Below are 13,855 nucleotides of genomic sequence, written 5' to 3'. Positions count from 1 at the left end.
AGAAGAACCTTTAATGAAAAGATAGGACTTTCAGATAAGTATGCAGAAATACCTTCAATCAGCCACTTCATGTGTCAGGGAAAGGTGTTTCCTGAGAAGTCCTCAGGTCCTGAATGTGGATGACCAAGAAAAGAATAAGAAAGCGATGTAACAAGTAGGTGACTATTCCTACTGACCATCAGCACACACAGAAATCCTATCATCTATAACCTTCTCTACGGTCAAGAAGACTTATTTTGAGACATCTGATAGCCTACCCATCTCTCACCCACACATCATAAAAATAAACAATGCTGGAGAAGCATCCCAGCAACCTGACCACAGCCGGTCTTCCCCGGACACCATGAACCACACTATCCAAACCTTCTTCACTCCCGCCAGCACGGACCGTCCCCCGAACTATGAGATGCTGAAGAAGGAACATGAGGTGGGTGTGCTGGGGGCGCCCCACAACCCTGCGCCCCCAACATCCACCTGATCCACATCCGAAGTGAGACCTCTGTGCCCGACCATGTCGTCTGGTCCCTGTTCAACACCCTCTTCATGAACTCCTGCTGCCTGGGCTTCATAGCGTTCGCCTACTCGATGAAGTCTAGGGACAGGAAGGTGGTTGATGAGCTGACCGGGGCCCAGGCCTACGCCTCCACCGCCAAGTGCCTGAACATCTGGGCCCTAATTTTGGGTATCATCATGACCATTCTGCTGATCATCATCTCAATACTCATTCTGCAAGCCTATCAGTAGATCCAGAGGAATCATCCCGGCCAGGGGCTCTGCCCGTGACCTGTCTCCCACGAACTCCAGCTTCCATTCCTCGCCCTGCCCCCAGCCAAGTCCTGTATCAACCCTTTACCCTCACACACTTTTCTACAATGGCGTTCAATAAAGTGCATGGGTTTCTGGTAAAAATAAATAAATAAGTAAACAATGCCAGGAGGCAATGTGATATTCTTCCTTTTTCCCTTTCTGATCACACTCTGCATTCTGAATGTTGGGATATTTCTGATTCAGAACAAGCCAGTGATTCTTTTAAATTTAAGTGGAATGGGTTCAGGTGCAGTGGCTCCCGCCTGTAATCCCAGCACTTTGGGAGGCTGAGGTCACTTAATGTCAGGAGTTTGAGATCAGCCTAGTCAACATGGTAAAACCCCGTCTCTACTAAAAATATAAAAATTAGTCAGGTGTAGTGGCATGTACCTGCAAGCCGAGCTACTCAGGAGACCAAGGCAACAGAATCACTTGAACTCAGGAGGTGGAGGTTGCAGTGAGCCAGGATTATACCACTGCACTCCAGCCTGGGCAACAGAATGAAACTCCATCTTAAAAAAAAAACAAAAACAAGTCCATATATATGTATATGGAATGTTTCAAAAAAAAAAAAAAAAAAACCCCACTATAAATTGAATAAAACCATGGAGGTCAATGTTCTGTGATTTCAGATTCATTATGTATTATTCAATAAAGTAGGTAAACCTATCTTATGATATCATGTAATAGTTATCATAATTAGCCAATCCTTATCTTCACTCATTTTATATTTATTCTACATCTATTAAAATTTAACTTATTTCAATTTATGATGAAAATTTTAAAATGTGTGAGGCAGCACATAGTGTTTTAAACTTGTTTTAGGGGCATATGAGCAAAACCCTGAAAATCACTCCTTTTCCTAAGAAAACTCCATAAAGCCAATTTCTTCCTATTAAGTACCACACTTAAGAGGTCCTTTGATCTCTTAATCATCCCTTAATTTACATAGTATCAATTGTTCCACTCCATTCTGGAGCCATTTTTGAGGGGAAAAAAGTTTCCACCTCTTTGCAAGAGTTACTATGTAGCAAACAGTAAGCAGAGAGAAAGCATATAACCTAACTCTTCCTAATAAGTGAAGACTTTGCAAGTTAGATCCTCCACCTCTTCACAAAGTTACCTGTAGCAAACAGTAAGCAGAGAAAAAGCACATAACCTAACTGTTCCCAACAAATGAAGGCTTCTCAAGTTAGACCTCAGCAAAATGGAAAAGAAAAAAAATCTTTTGGGAGACTGAGGAGGACATATCAGCCGAGGTCAGGAGTTCAAGACCAGCCTGGCCAACATGGTGAAACCCCATCTCTACTAAAAACACAAAAATTAGTCAGCATGGTGGCACTTGCCTGTAATCCCAGCTACTCCCTGGGAGGCTGAGGCTGAAGAATAGCTTGAACCCTGGAGGCAGAGGTTGTGGTGAGCCGAGGTCACACCACTGCACTCCAGCCTGGGCAATAAGAACAAAACTCTGTCTCAAAAAAAAAAAAAAAAAAAAAAAAAAAAAGAGGTGTAATGATATAGTATCTAAATGTGTTCAGTGCAGTGCCTGGCACATAATGGGGAACTCAGGCATTCACAGTTTAGACACTGAATGATCTAAGACACACTAAAAACTGAAACAAGGCTGAAAGAAATGGGACAAAGTAACAGTGGCTGCCTCTAGAAAAGAATTAAAGGTGTTTCCTTTCTGACTTCTTTATAATTATTAATGTTTTTATTTCGTTTCCTATCACTATTTCTTATCTTAGAATCAGGAAAATAATTGAAAGCTAATAAAATGAAACAAAAGGTATTCTGTGATTCTTCACATTATGGGAGCTGACCTCCAAGAATAGGGATATCCCCAACCCACACATTTTTATTTTACTGTCAATGGTGGGTGGCTGTTTACAAGTAGCTACACTAAAACCTGCTGGGAGGAAAGTCTGGCTGCAGACCAGGTAGAAGCACAAAATCCCCAGGGTCTAGAACCAAGCTGAGTGTAAGAAGTTAATATTACAGAGCAGACAGAAAATATTTTATAGGCCAAAGCTTTACAAAGCTGTTCCAAATCTGTGAGCCACAGTTTGTTTTACATGAACTGTGAAACAGTTTATGATAGAAGCATCATTAAAGGTGTCATTGCTTTCAGAAATTACAAAAAGTGTTGATACTGAACAAATGATCTTCAGAAAATAATAATTCTCAGTTTAATGTTTGTTATAGCCAGTGAAGCTAATAGGGGTTTTCTGTAGTTATCCTGGCCTTAAGTGTTCAGGATCCACCTAGGGAAAATTATTAACATAAGAGACAATTGTGAGATCACTAAGACCACAGATGCCTGATATGTTTTCAGTGCAGCCAAGTTTTCAAGTGCATTGTTTTACTGATTGAATGCTGTATTAATTAATATTCAAAGAAGAGGATGACTGGGGCCATGTGACACACCCATCAACATTCCACCAGCCATCCAAGCCTTATTCAAGCCCAGTTTTCCTTTTCCGAATCCCACATATAAATCCTACTCCCTTACCTGAGTTGTCTATTGTGCAAAAGATCATAAAGGGTGGCTGCAAGGGTTTCACAGTTAAAGTATGTAAAGAATCTTAAAAGAAGGCCTGCAATCAGTAAGCAGCCATATATTAACTGTTAGTATCATTGCTTTAGGACAAAGAAAATCTACCCTGCTGTCTAGGTGTGGTGGTTTACATCTGTCATCCTAGCGCTTTGGGAGGCTGAGATGGGAGGATCACTTGAGGCCAACGGCTCAAAACTAGCCTAAGTGCTGGGCAGGGTGGCACATGCGTGGCACATGCCTGTAGTCCCAGCTACTCAGGAGGCTGAGGTGGGAGGTTCGCTCAAGCCCAGGAGTTCTGGGCTGTAGTATGCCGATCAAGTGTCCACACTAAGCTTGGCATCAATATGGTGACCTTCCGGGAGCGGGGGACCACCACCAGGTTGCCTAAGGAGGGGTGAACTCGCCCAGGTTGGAAACGGAGCAGGTCAAAACTCCAGTGCTGATCAGTAGTGGGATAGCCACTGCCCTCCAGCCCGGGCAACATAGCAAGACCCCATTTCTTAAACAAACAAACAAACAAATAAAAACAGCCTAAGCCACATAGCAAGACTCCTAACTCTACAATACAATAAAAAAATTAGGTGAGGTGGTACATGCCTATAGTCCCAGCTACTTGGGAGGCTGAGGCAAGATCGCTTGAACCCAGAAGCAGAGTTTGAGATGACAGTGAACTGTGATTGTGCCCCTGCACTCCAGCCTGCGTGACAAGCAAGACCCTGTCTCTATTTAAAAAAGAGAGAGAGAGGCTAGGTGCAATGGCTCGCACCTGTAATCCCAGCACTTTGGAAGTCCCAGGCAGGCGGATAACAAGGTCAGGAGTTCAAGAGCAGGCTGGCTAACATAGCGAAACCCTGTCTCTACTAAAAATATAAACATTAGCCAGGCATGGTGGTACATGCCTGTAGTCTCAGCTACTGGGGTGACTGAGGTAGGAGAATCACTTGAACCCAGGAGGTGGAGGTAGCAGTGAGCCAAGATCATGCCACTGCACTCCAGCCTGGGAGACAGAGCGAGACTCTATCTCGAAGAAAAAAAAAAAAAAAAGGAAAGAAAGAAAAAAACCCCTCATGTATGTCTAAAATAAATGATTGGAGGCTAAATATAATTAGAGATGCTGGGTTTTTTTTTTGTTTTGTTTTGTTTTAAGATGGGGTTTCACCATGTTGGTCAGGCTGGTCTTGAACTCCCAACCTCAGGTGATCCGCCCACCTTGGCCTCCAAAGTGCTTGGATTACAGGCGTGAGCCACCATGCCCAGCACCCTGTCTGAATACATGTACAATCAGAATCTGGATAAATAAATGAAGTTATGAGTTTTAATATTACAATAAAGCCAAGTTATAGTTTCACTCAGATTACCTACGGTTATCAACAGAAATGACATATGTTGTACAGGTAACTTTCCTAGGTACATCCCTAAGCACTCCTAACAAAGGTAATTGGAAAGTAAATGAGAGCGGGTGGATGTTAGGTACATAAAGAGTAAAGAGAGAGAGGACTGAGGCAAATTTGTGGAATGAAGTCTGGTTCCTACTAATAAAGGACAGTTTGGCTCACCTGTGTCCAAAGTTGAAAAAATAAATTAATCATCAAGACAATGTTTGGTTAACTCATTTCAGAAAATAAAATACTTGGACCTGAAATACTGCAGATTGTTTAAGCAAAGATGAATTCCTGAATTGCCAGAATGGTGCCACACTATTTTACTTTGTTGTCTAAAGACTGATTAGATGGGGGACCAGGCACCTGTAATCCCAGCTACTCAGGAGGTTGAGGCTTGAACCTGGGAGGTAGAGGTTGCAGTGAGCCAAGACTGGGCTCAAAACAAACAAACAATAATAACAACAACTGATTTAACAACAACAACAACAACAACAACAACAAAAAACTGATTTTATGTCCTCCTAAGTATTTCTAAGTCTCCATCCCTCTCATAACTCTTCCACTTTCTAAGTTGAAAGATTCTTCTGGCCAGGCGCAGTGGCTCACGCCTGTAATCCCACCACTTTGGGAGGCTGAGGCAGGTGGATCACCTGAGGTCAGGAGTTTGAGACCAGCCTAATTAACATGGTGAAACCCCGTCTCTACTAAATACAAAAAAAAAAAAAAAAAATTACCCAGGAGCGGTGGCGCAAGATCACACAATTGCACTCCAGCCTGGTCAACAAGGGCAAAAGTCTGTGAAAAGCAAAGAAAAGAAGGAAGGGAGGAAGATTCTTCTTTCAAGGAAGTAAGGGAACTCTTAGATATGGAATAAGTTGACTTTGAAGTTTCCAGTGATTTTTCTTACAAATGCATTCAGAAGTTTACAAGAAAGATTTCAGGAAGCAATTTAAAGCAATCTTCACTGAAGGAAAAACAACAGCCAAATACGATGTCTGCATTTGAAAAGTTTCATTAAGTTCCAATGTTATACACTTTGACACATTTAGAATCATCCTCAAACAAAAAGGCAACAGGCAGTCCTCTGAAGACCACAGAATTTTTACTTCCAATGTGAAAAAGACTTTATGTACAAATTTTAATCACTAATTATAACCAGTACAAATATCCAGATGGATAATATAATCATAAAATATTTTGCATTAAGCTGGCTTTCATCCTTTGGAATCCCAAAGAAACAAGAATTGTGTGAATATTTATAATTTCTTTAAAAATACATGAAGGTTCAGATCAAAGCTCTGATCAAAGCACAACTTCACATTATTTTCTAGGACCCCACACAGATCACATACTTCTTCTCTATATGTTTTCTCATTATTCTCACTCTTAACCTAGTACATATCATGCCTATATCCCAGTGCTTTCTAAAATTTATTGAATGACACGTTATGGTCCTCACATGATTTTTTAATCCTAAATCAATATGAACTGTGATACCTCAAAATAAACAGCAAGTGACATGAGTACACTATAGACATACTATATTCCAACAGAGCTGACCAAATTTGTTGCTGCAATGTTAATGATGAAATGCAGCTCTGGCCTACCCTGTTCCATGGACACAGATGCACTGTTTTCCAGCCATTTTTCTTACAAATGCATGTAGAAGGTTACAGGGAAGATTTCAGGAAGCAATTCAAAGCAATCCTCACTAAAGGAAAAACAACAGCCAAATACTATGTCTGCATTTCAACGGTTTCATTAACATTATGCTGCTATATTTTACGTTTTTATGCTGCTATATTTTGAGTTAAATGATAACACAGGTTTTTAGTGCATGTTATGTTTTTTAATCGTGAAATTGTACATCATGTTACTTTCCAAACTTCACCTATAAAAAAAAATAACATATAGATGTACAATTCCTTTTAAAATATTTCACGGTCAGGTGCAGTGGTTCACACCTGTAATCCCAGCACTTTCAGGGGCTGAGGTGGGCAGATCACTTGAGGTCAAGAGTTTGAGACCAGCCTGACCAACATGGTGAAATCCCATCTCTACTAAAAATATAAAAATTAGCTGGGTTCGTGGATGGCATCTGTAATTCCAGCTACTCAGGAGGCCGAGGCATGAGAATCACTTGAACCTGAAGGCAGAGGTTGCAGTGAGCCGAGATTGCGCCACTGCACTCCAGCCTGGGCAACAGAGCAAGACCCTGTCTCAAAAATAAAATAAAATGAAAAAAAAAAAAAGAAAAAAGAAAAAACAACAACAAAAAAATTGGCTTCCTTCCATCTCAGAAAAAAAAGAAAAACAGACAAACAAAACAAAAATAAAGTGAAATAAAATGTTTCACTGCATTTTTTTTTCCCCTTTGGTAAAAACAAATTTGTGAATAAACGCTCAGCTGAACAGCATTTAATTCTTAAAATTTCTACACGATCTTACAGACTTTATAACACAGAATAAAACAAGTAAATCCTTTTCCATCACCAAGGGAGTGAGTGGGGAGACAAGTCAGAAAAATATACAAAGCTTTGAAAGGCTGGATGTGTGGAGAATGCCAGGGGAGAGGGGAGGGGGGAGAGTTTCGTGAGGTTCCAGGCAAGCCCTTTGAAGACGTCACCTCACATACATAATGTTACAGCAGTCAGCACAGGCCTTCTGCTTTCCTATTGGCCAGCACCGTGTCAGCCGACATCAGAAGATAATCATCATTGGCTAGACAATTACAACTGGAGGAACTAGCACTGCTGTTAGCACAAACCTGGCAGGCGGCTGAAAGAGAAGGCAGAGAGAGCCCAGCTTCCCTTCTCACTCAATGAATTTTATGTCACCTTACCAATCGCCAGGTGATTTTGCTCCCTGGCTAGCAGCACTTCTAACTTAAGTCCGCTCTTAGTGAGAAAAACAGGTAAAGGCCAGACATCTCATAAAAGAGCAAAATGCCTCTATTTTCAATGTTGTAAAATTACAAGGACTTTTCAGTGTAAAATTGGTACTCAAAACTCCTATTTGGACCTACGAGCAGGCATTTTTCTCTACCTCATGTCATAAACTCTTATTTACCAGATAATATGACCCAGACAGGATATTTTTCACTGGACATGTAGTATCAAGATGAGGCCCAGGATGATCCTACAAGGAAATATACTTACTACTTTGCATTTCAATTGCTATTATAACCTATTATATATGAAACTATTTGCTAGCAAAATAAAAAGTCTGCAGTATTTACTTTCATGGCTAGGCCAATGTGTATGAGGTTAATCATTCATTAGAGCAGCAATAAACTTTAGATAAACTAGCCTCAGTTGTACCCTTTAGTGTTTACACAAACGCGACTCTGAAAGTGGGCCCCCATTCCATGAATACCTGCTATGGTCAATAAGTACGGATTACAGGGTATGTTTCCATTAATTTGTGCTATGGTTAGTAAGAATGGATTATAGGGTATGTTTAATAAAGTATTATTATTTTAGGTCCTCTTAAATGAAGCTAGTTAGCAAAGACAGCATACTGGCAAAACTTGCTACTGGCCCTTCTCACAATTTTTCAAAAGTCAGTGTAGCTTACTTTTGAGAGAGATGTTTTAATTCTCTAAATTAACAAATTTTGCTTGATACTAAGAAGAGATTTATAAGGACAACCACAAATTCTCAAACGACAGATAGTAGAAGCTTCACTATATCATGTTTTTCCTCCAGAAGCTATTCCAAATCATTTAAGTCAATGAGTCTGAAAAAGGTAAGATTTTGTGATTTCTTCAAGTTCCTCTCTCCTCAAGAATGTCTAAGCCTTGGTTATGGAGTTCCCTTCTTTTGTTATAAAGGGAATGAAAAGAAAATCTAGTTCAAGACTTTTTGTCCTGCATCAGCTGGATTGTATTAAAAATAAAAATAACAAGTGTAAATAAAATTAATTTTTTGAGCGGCCAGGCGTGGTGGCTCACGCCTGTAAATCCAACACTTTGGGAGGCCGAGGTGGGCGGATCACCTAAGGTCAGGAAGGAGTTTGAGACCAGCCTGACCAACACGGTGAAACCCCGTCTCTATTAAAAATACAAAATTAGCCGGGAGTGGTGGTGCATGCCTGTAATCCCAGCTACTTGGGAGGTTGAGGCAGGAGAATCGCTTGAACCTGGGAGGCGGAGGTTGTAGTGAGCCTAGATCAAGCCACTGCACTCCAGCCTGGGCAACAAGAGCGAAACTCCGTCTCAAAAAACAAAACAAAACAAAAATTAATTTTTTGGGAGGAGTGGGACAGAGTATGGCTCTTGTTGCCCAGGCTGGAGTGCAGTAGCACGACCTCAGCTCATTGCAACCTCCGCATCCCTGTTTCAAGCAATTCTCCTGCCTCAGCCTTCTGAGTAGCTGGGATTACAGGCATGTACCACCATGCCCAGCTAATTTTTTTGTATTTTTAGTACAGATGGGGTTTCACCATGTTGGCCAGTCTGGTCTCAAACTCCTGATGTCAGGTGATCCACCCACCTCAGCCTCCCAAAGTTCTGGGATTACAGGCATGAGCCACCATGCCCAGCTAGTAAACTTAAATTTTAAAAAATGTTTAAATACTTTTTGGGCCCGGCGCGGTGGCTAACGCCTGTAATCCCAACACTTTGGGAGACCGAGTCAGGTGGGTTACGAGGTCGGGAGTTAGAATCTACCCTGACCAACATGATGAAACCCCGTCTTGAAAAAAAGAAAAAAAAAAAAAAAAAAGACTTTTTGGCTGTATAGTGTTTGAGGATGGAGGAGAGTTATAAAATTGGGTCCCCAGGATATTGGGAGAAATGCACAAAATCTGGACGTGCGCGCGTGCGAACACACACACACGCACACACACACGAAAGTAACACAATTAGGGTCAGGAAGAGTTGCAAGGACGGGATAACAGCCAGCAGGGTTCTTTGACTGCAATAAGCAATCCAAGGATAACAGAAGCCAGGAAGGGCAAAATCCCAAGATGTGACTCTGACACGGTATTCAAGTTCAAGCCTGTTAACCTTCGGGAATAACGAGTAGTGCTGGCGATAAAATGGGTACCAATCACCATTTCAACTCACTGGACATTTTCTCAAGAATATGCCCTATGCAAAGCACTTTGCTAGGTTCTTTGCAGAATCAAGAGTGGGATAAGACAAGAACCGTGCCCTGAAGAGCTGATGATGGTCTGTAAGTGAATATCCATGTATATAAATAAACGCCAATAAAGGATATTGGCAGAAGAAAGGTACAGATAAAGAACTAGGAGGAAACAGTGGTCAAAGCCTAACAGGAGCAGATACGTTGGCACATTTTTTGTCGTTTTCAGTCCCAGGAGGACTACGACCTGTCTGGCTCAGTACTGACTGAATGGAGAGAAGAGGCGGGAAATGGTACCTGGAGCAGATCTAGGCAGTGGCCTCAGAGAAAAAGCAACACGTAAGTAAGAGGCAGTATCGACCGCGGTGGGGCTAGGAAGGGCGGGCGTACAGTGAATGGGGTCACCCGCAAAGCGAGGGAAAGCAGTTTCCAGAAGAGCAGGGTAAGCCAGGTCGCAGCAAGTCAGAGATTCGGCAGACAGAAGGCAATGCAGAGCACACAGGCTAAAGTTGGAGGACTGTGGGCCCAAACAGGGTGGCTAGAGGATAGGACAAACAGCTGCGCAGAAGACCCGGGCCCAGGGCTAGGCAGCCGCGCGGTTCCGGCGCCCGCCGGCTCGGGCCAACGCCCCCTCCCCGCCTCCAGCGCCACCCTCTAAGCGCGCGGAGGAAGTGTATCCAGAGAAGGATCCCGGGCGGCGGGGCTCCAGGGGACTCGGCTGCCCCGAAACGCTGAGGCCTCCCCTAGTGGAATCTGCGGGCTCCACCCGCGGTGTCCAACCTTCTCGCGGACCCACCCCTGCAGCCCCCGGCCTCGGCGGCCCGGGAGGGCACCAGCCCCGTGCCCATGTGGCGGCCCCACTTCCAGTCCTTCCGAGCGGCTGGCGTCCCCGCCTCTTAGTCTCTGGCGCTGGCCAGACGCAGCCGTTTGGCCTCTGGCCCACCACCGCCGCCGCCAGCCATGCCGTAGCTCACCCCCAGCAGGCCGGCCTCGCCGGTGCGCGCGGCCCAGTGGGCTGGCTCCGCCCGGCAGCCGCCGCGAATGGCCATTGGGGCCTGGGCCGGCCCGCGGGAAGCTGGGAGTGGGCGCGCTCCGGCCGGGCGTGAGGACAAGGGAGCGGTGGCCAGGCCTCCCGACGCTGGCGGGCGACTCCAGGGGGCCGGAGGGCAGGCAGGAAGTTGAAATCCCTTTTCCCAGGTGCCGCCCCGTGGCACCGGCTCCCACTGCACCAACCCGCCCCGGCTCCGGGCGCGCCGGCGTTTCTGGTTTCCCACTGAAGAGGGCAGGCGGGGAGGGCCCGGGGTACGCGTGCTCGCGCACGCGGCGGGCGGAATCCCCCGGCGCCCGGGAGATCCTGCGGCCCGACCCTCCCGATCAAGCCACCTTCGGGGTTGCAGACCCCTAGCCCAGCTCCGGGATGCGTCGGGCTTGCAGTTTACAGATCGCCAGACCCTAAGTTAAGAGGAGGAGGGGAATGTCTCTGCCACAACCCAGTCTCCAAGAAGCGAGATGAGCACACCCTCCTCTGTTAAATATTGCAAGGTGACACTGGATCGCCTCCCACACAAAGATTTTCAAAAGGACTGGCGGAGGGACTACACTAAATAAGAAAGGTGTTTTCCCTGATTTAGTTTTCTGGGGAAGAGCCCCTCCACCCCTAAGTACTCTGCAGACTGAGGGGCTTTTATTCTGTGTGCCTGAACTCCCATCAGCAGCTACGCACAATATTAGAAGTGAGTGTGTCCAAAAGGCGTTTCCGTAAAACAGAAACTTAATAATGGCGTGGCTTCACTCGCTCGGGTTCATTCATTTATTACTGTTTTCATTGTCCCCTCCTCTCCTCCCTCCCACCCGGTCTCTATGAAACCGGAAAGGGATCCGCGTGGGGAAAGGGGTACTAGAAAGGGGGCATCCGGCCAGCCGGGGAGCAGCAGACACAGGAGGACAGTGAAGCAGGAGCGCTGCAAGGAGAAAGGAAGGACACGAGGGATGGGGAGACGGCGAGGACCAGGGCCGAGGGCGGCGGGCGGGAGAGGGTTAAAGGGAGCAGGAGACAGGGTCCTCCCTCCACTGCCTTTCACACTCCGGTGGCTGGAGGCCGAGCAAGAAAACCCAAATCTAGATGAAAACCGGAGTCGGGGGGGTGGATAGCACAGGTAGGCGATCTGGACTGTGGCATCTCTCCCGCCTTCCCTGTCGTGGAGACATCACTCTATGCACACATATATGTTCTATGTTATATAATCTACATAAAAGATGCCTGTGTAGCCGCGGTTCACACAGGGGCACCCACAGACCGCGCGCTTCGTGCACCCCCAGCGTCTTCTGCACCCGGGAGACCCGAGAACTCAGTGATCGGCTAGGTGCCCGCGATTCATCGCTCCATTCACGCCCGGGCAGGGAATACCGACATTAAGGCACTCCCGGGAAGACGCGCAGGGCTCCCGGGAACAGTATCAGGCGAAAGCATCACGTACCAGTTTTCCTGCATCCATTGGATGGCTTCATTCTCGTTGAACTGCTTTTCGAATTCATATTCTTGTAAAGTCAACACTGACATGTTCATTGGGGCTGATCTTCGGAGTCGCTACGTGTTCTCGATACAAAACAAAATAGTCTGTAAAGCGCTAGGTTTCGAGTGCTCTCCTGTCTGCTTCCCCCACCCACCCCCCTAGGTCTTCCCCACGCCGCTCGGTCTCCGGCGGTCGTCTCTCTCCCTGCCTCTTAGCTACATCCAGGGCTGAGCATTGCCTGCACCTCGGCTCCCAGCTCCTCTCTCTGGGGCTCTCCTCCTCCCGGCGTCCGCATCCACCGTAGGAGGAAATGAATGCCTTGCGGTCTTAGTGCCCGCACGTTTGTCCATCACCCTTTTTACTCGTCTACAGGGAAATCTCCTCCCCCTCGTGCGATCGGAAAAATTAACCCTTGGTGAGGGAGTGTGCGAAAGAGCGCGACCTCTCTCAGCCCTGGGGGACAGTTTTGTTTAAGGCGAAGGTGGTTGGAGTGGGGGAAGGGCGCAGAGCTAGAGGAAGTGACCTGGAGGTCATCCAGATCCCCCAAGCCCAACCTCGTGGGCCGCCTTGCTTTGAATGAAGTTTCGGCGTCTGGGGCTCACTCCCGCGGCGCGTGGATCCGAGAGCTTGGCGAGTAAACGATTGGGAAATAGTAAAGCCTGCCAGCTCCCTTGCAAGAGAACTCCGAGCAAATCTGCTTTGAGATTATCAGTGAAGGGAATGAGCTTCCCACCTCCTCGCCCTGCCTTTGGGACCACTCCCACCGCTACCCTGGAGCTCTGGCTTTGATTCATGCTAAGCAGGCCCTGCGGGCTGCAGAGCACCTTAATCTCGTGCAGACTGGGGATGCTGATTGTAATAGTGGACAGGCGAGTGAGGCTAGTAGCCGGAAGTGGAAGAAAGGGCTGGGAGAGGGTTAGGTGGAGGGTTTAGATACAGGGAATGAGAGGATTAATGAACAGAGACAGAGTGGTGAAGGAAGTTAACAGACAGGAGAACTGGACCAACTGGCCAAATGCAAAAACTTTATTTGCATGCATGATACATTTTGCTTGATTTACTATAGGTATATATATGTAGAACAGAATGATATGTGAGAAGAGGGCTGAATGTAATGTTGACCCCTACTGAGCCCTCGGCCTCCAAGAGGAAAAACTATTTTCTACTCCATCCATCCCTCCACTCATTTCCCCCAAAAGTTTGGAAAAATGAAATATGAGACAAGGAGGTATCTAATAATGTAATTATAAGCTTTACAAAATAATAAGGAGCCCATGTTTTTAAAAATTAGGTTACGGCCGGGCGCGGTGGCTTAAGCCTGTAATCCCAGCACTTTGGGAGGCCGAGGCGGGTGGATCATGAGGTCAAGAGATCGAGACCATCCTGGTCAACATGGTGAAACCCCGTCTCTACTAAAATTACAAAAAATTAGCTGGGCATGGTGGCGTGTGCCTGTAATCCCAGCTACTCAGGAGGCTGAGGCAGGAGAATTGCCTGAACCCAGGAGGC

At 45.9% G+C, this 13,855-nt stretch overlaps 1 protein-coding gene and 1 pseudogene across 3 annotated transcripts in view; one reads left to right on the top strand and one right to left on the bottom strand.

The window, feature by feature from the left end:
- ELOVL6 (ELOVL fatty acid elongase 6) overlaps positions 1 to 12,930 on the bottom strand; it is a 157,839-nt gene extending 144,909 nt beyond the window's left edge. For 2 of the 3 annotated variants that reach the window (XM_032254749.1, XM_032254751.1), the window contains exon 1: positions 12,311 to 12,930. In XM_032254749.1, the coding sequence (XP_032110640.1) occupies positions 12,311 to 12,399 (89 nt within the window). In that variant the 5' untranslated portion in view covers positions 12,400 to 12,930. Of the gene's footprint in view, positions 1 to 52; positions 359 to 12,310 lie in introns of those variants that run through there. The other variant, XM_032254752.1, reaches the window with a different exon arrangement.
- LOC116534405 lies at positions 317 to 920 on the top strand (annotated as a pseudogene).
- Positions 12,931 to 13,855: the final 925 nt, after the last annotated feature.

Source organism: Sapajus apella, unplaced genomic scaffold (genome assembly GCF_009761245.1).
Source record: "Sapajus apella isolate SASKATOON/1434 unplaced genomic scaffold, GSC_monkey_1.0 scaffold87, whole genome shotgun sequence".
In the NCBI taxonomy this organism is placed as follows: domain Eukaryota; kingdom Metazoa; phylum Chordata; class Mammalia; order Primates; family Cebidae; genus Sapajus; species Sapajus apella.
Note: the sequence above shows the minus strand (reverse complement) of the source record. Positions and strands in the feature narration are given on the sequence as shown.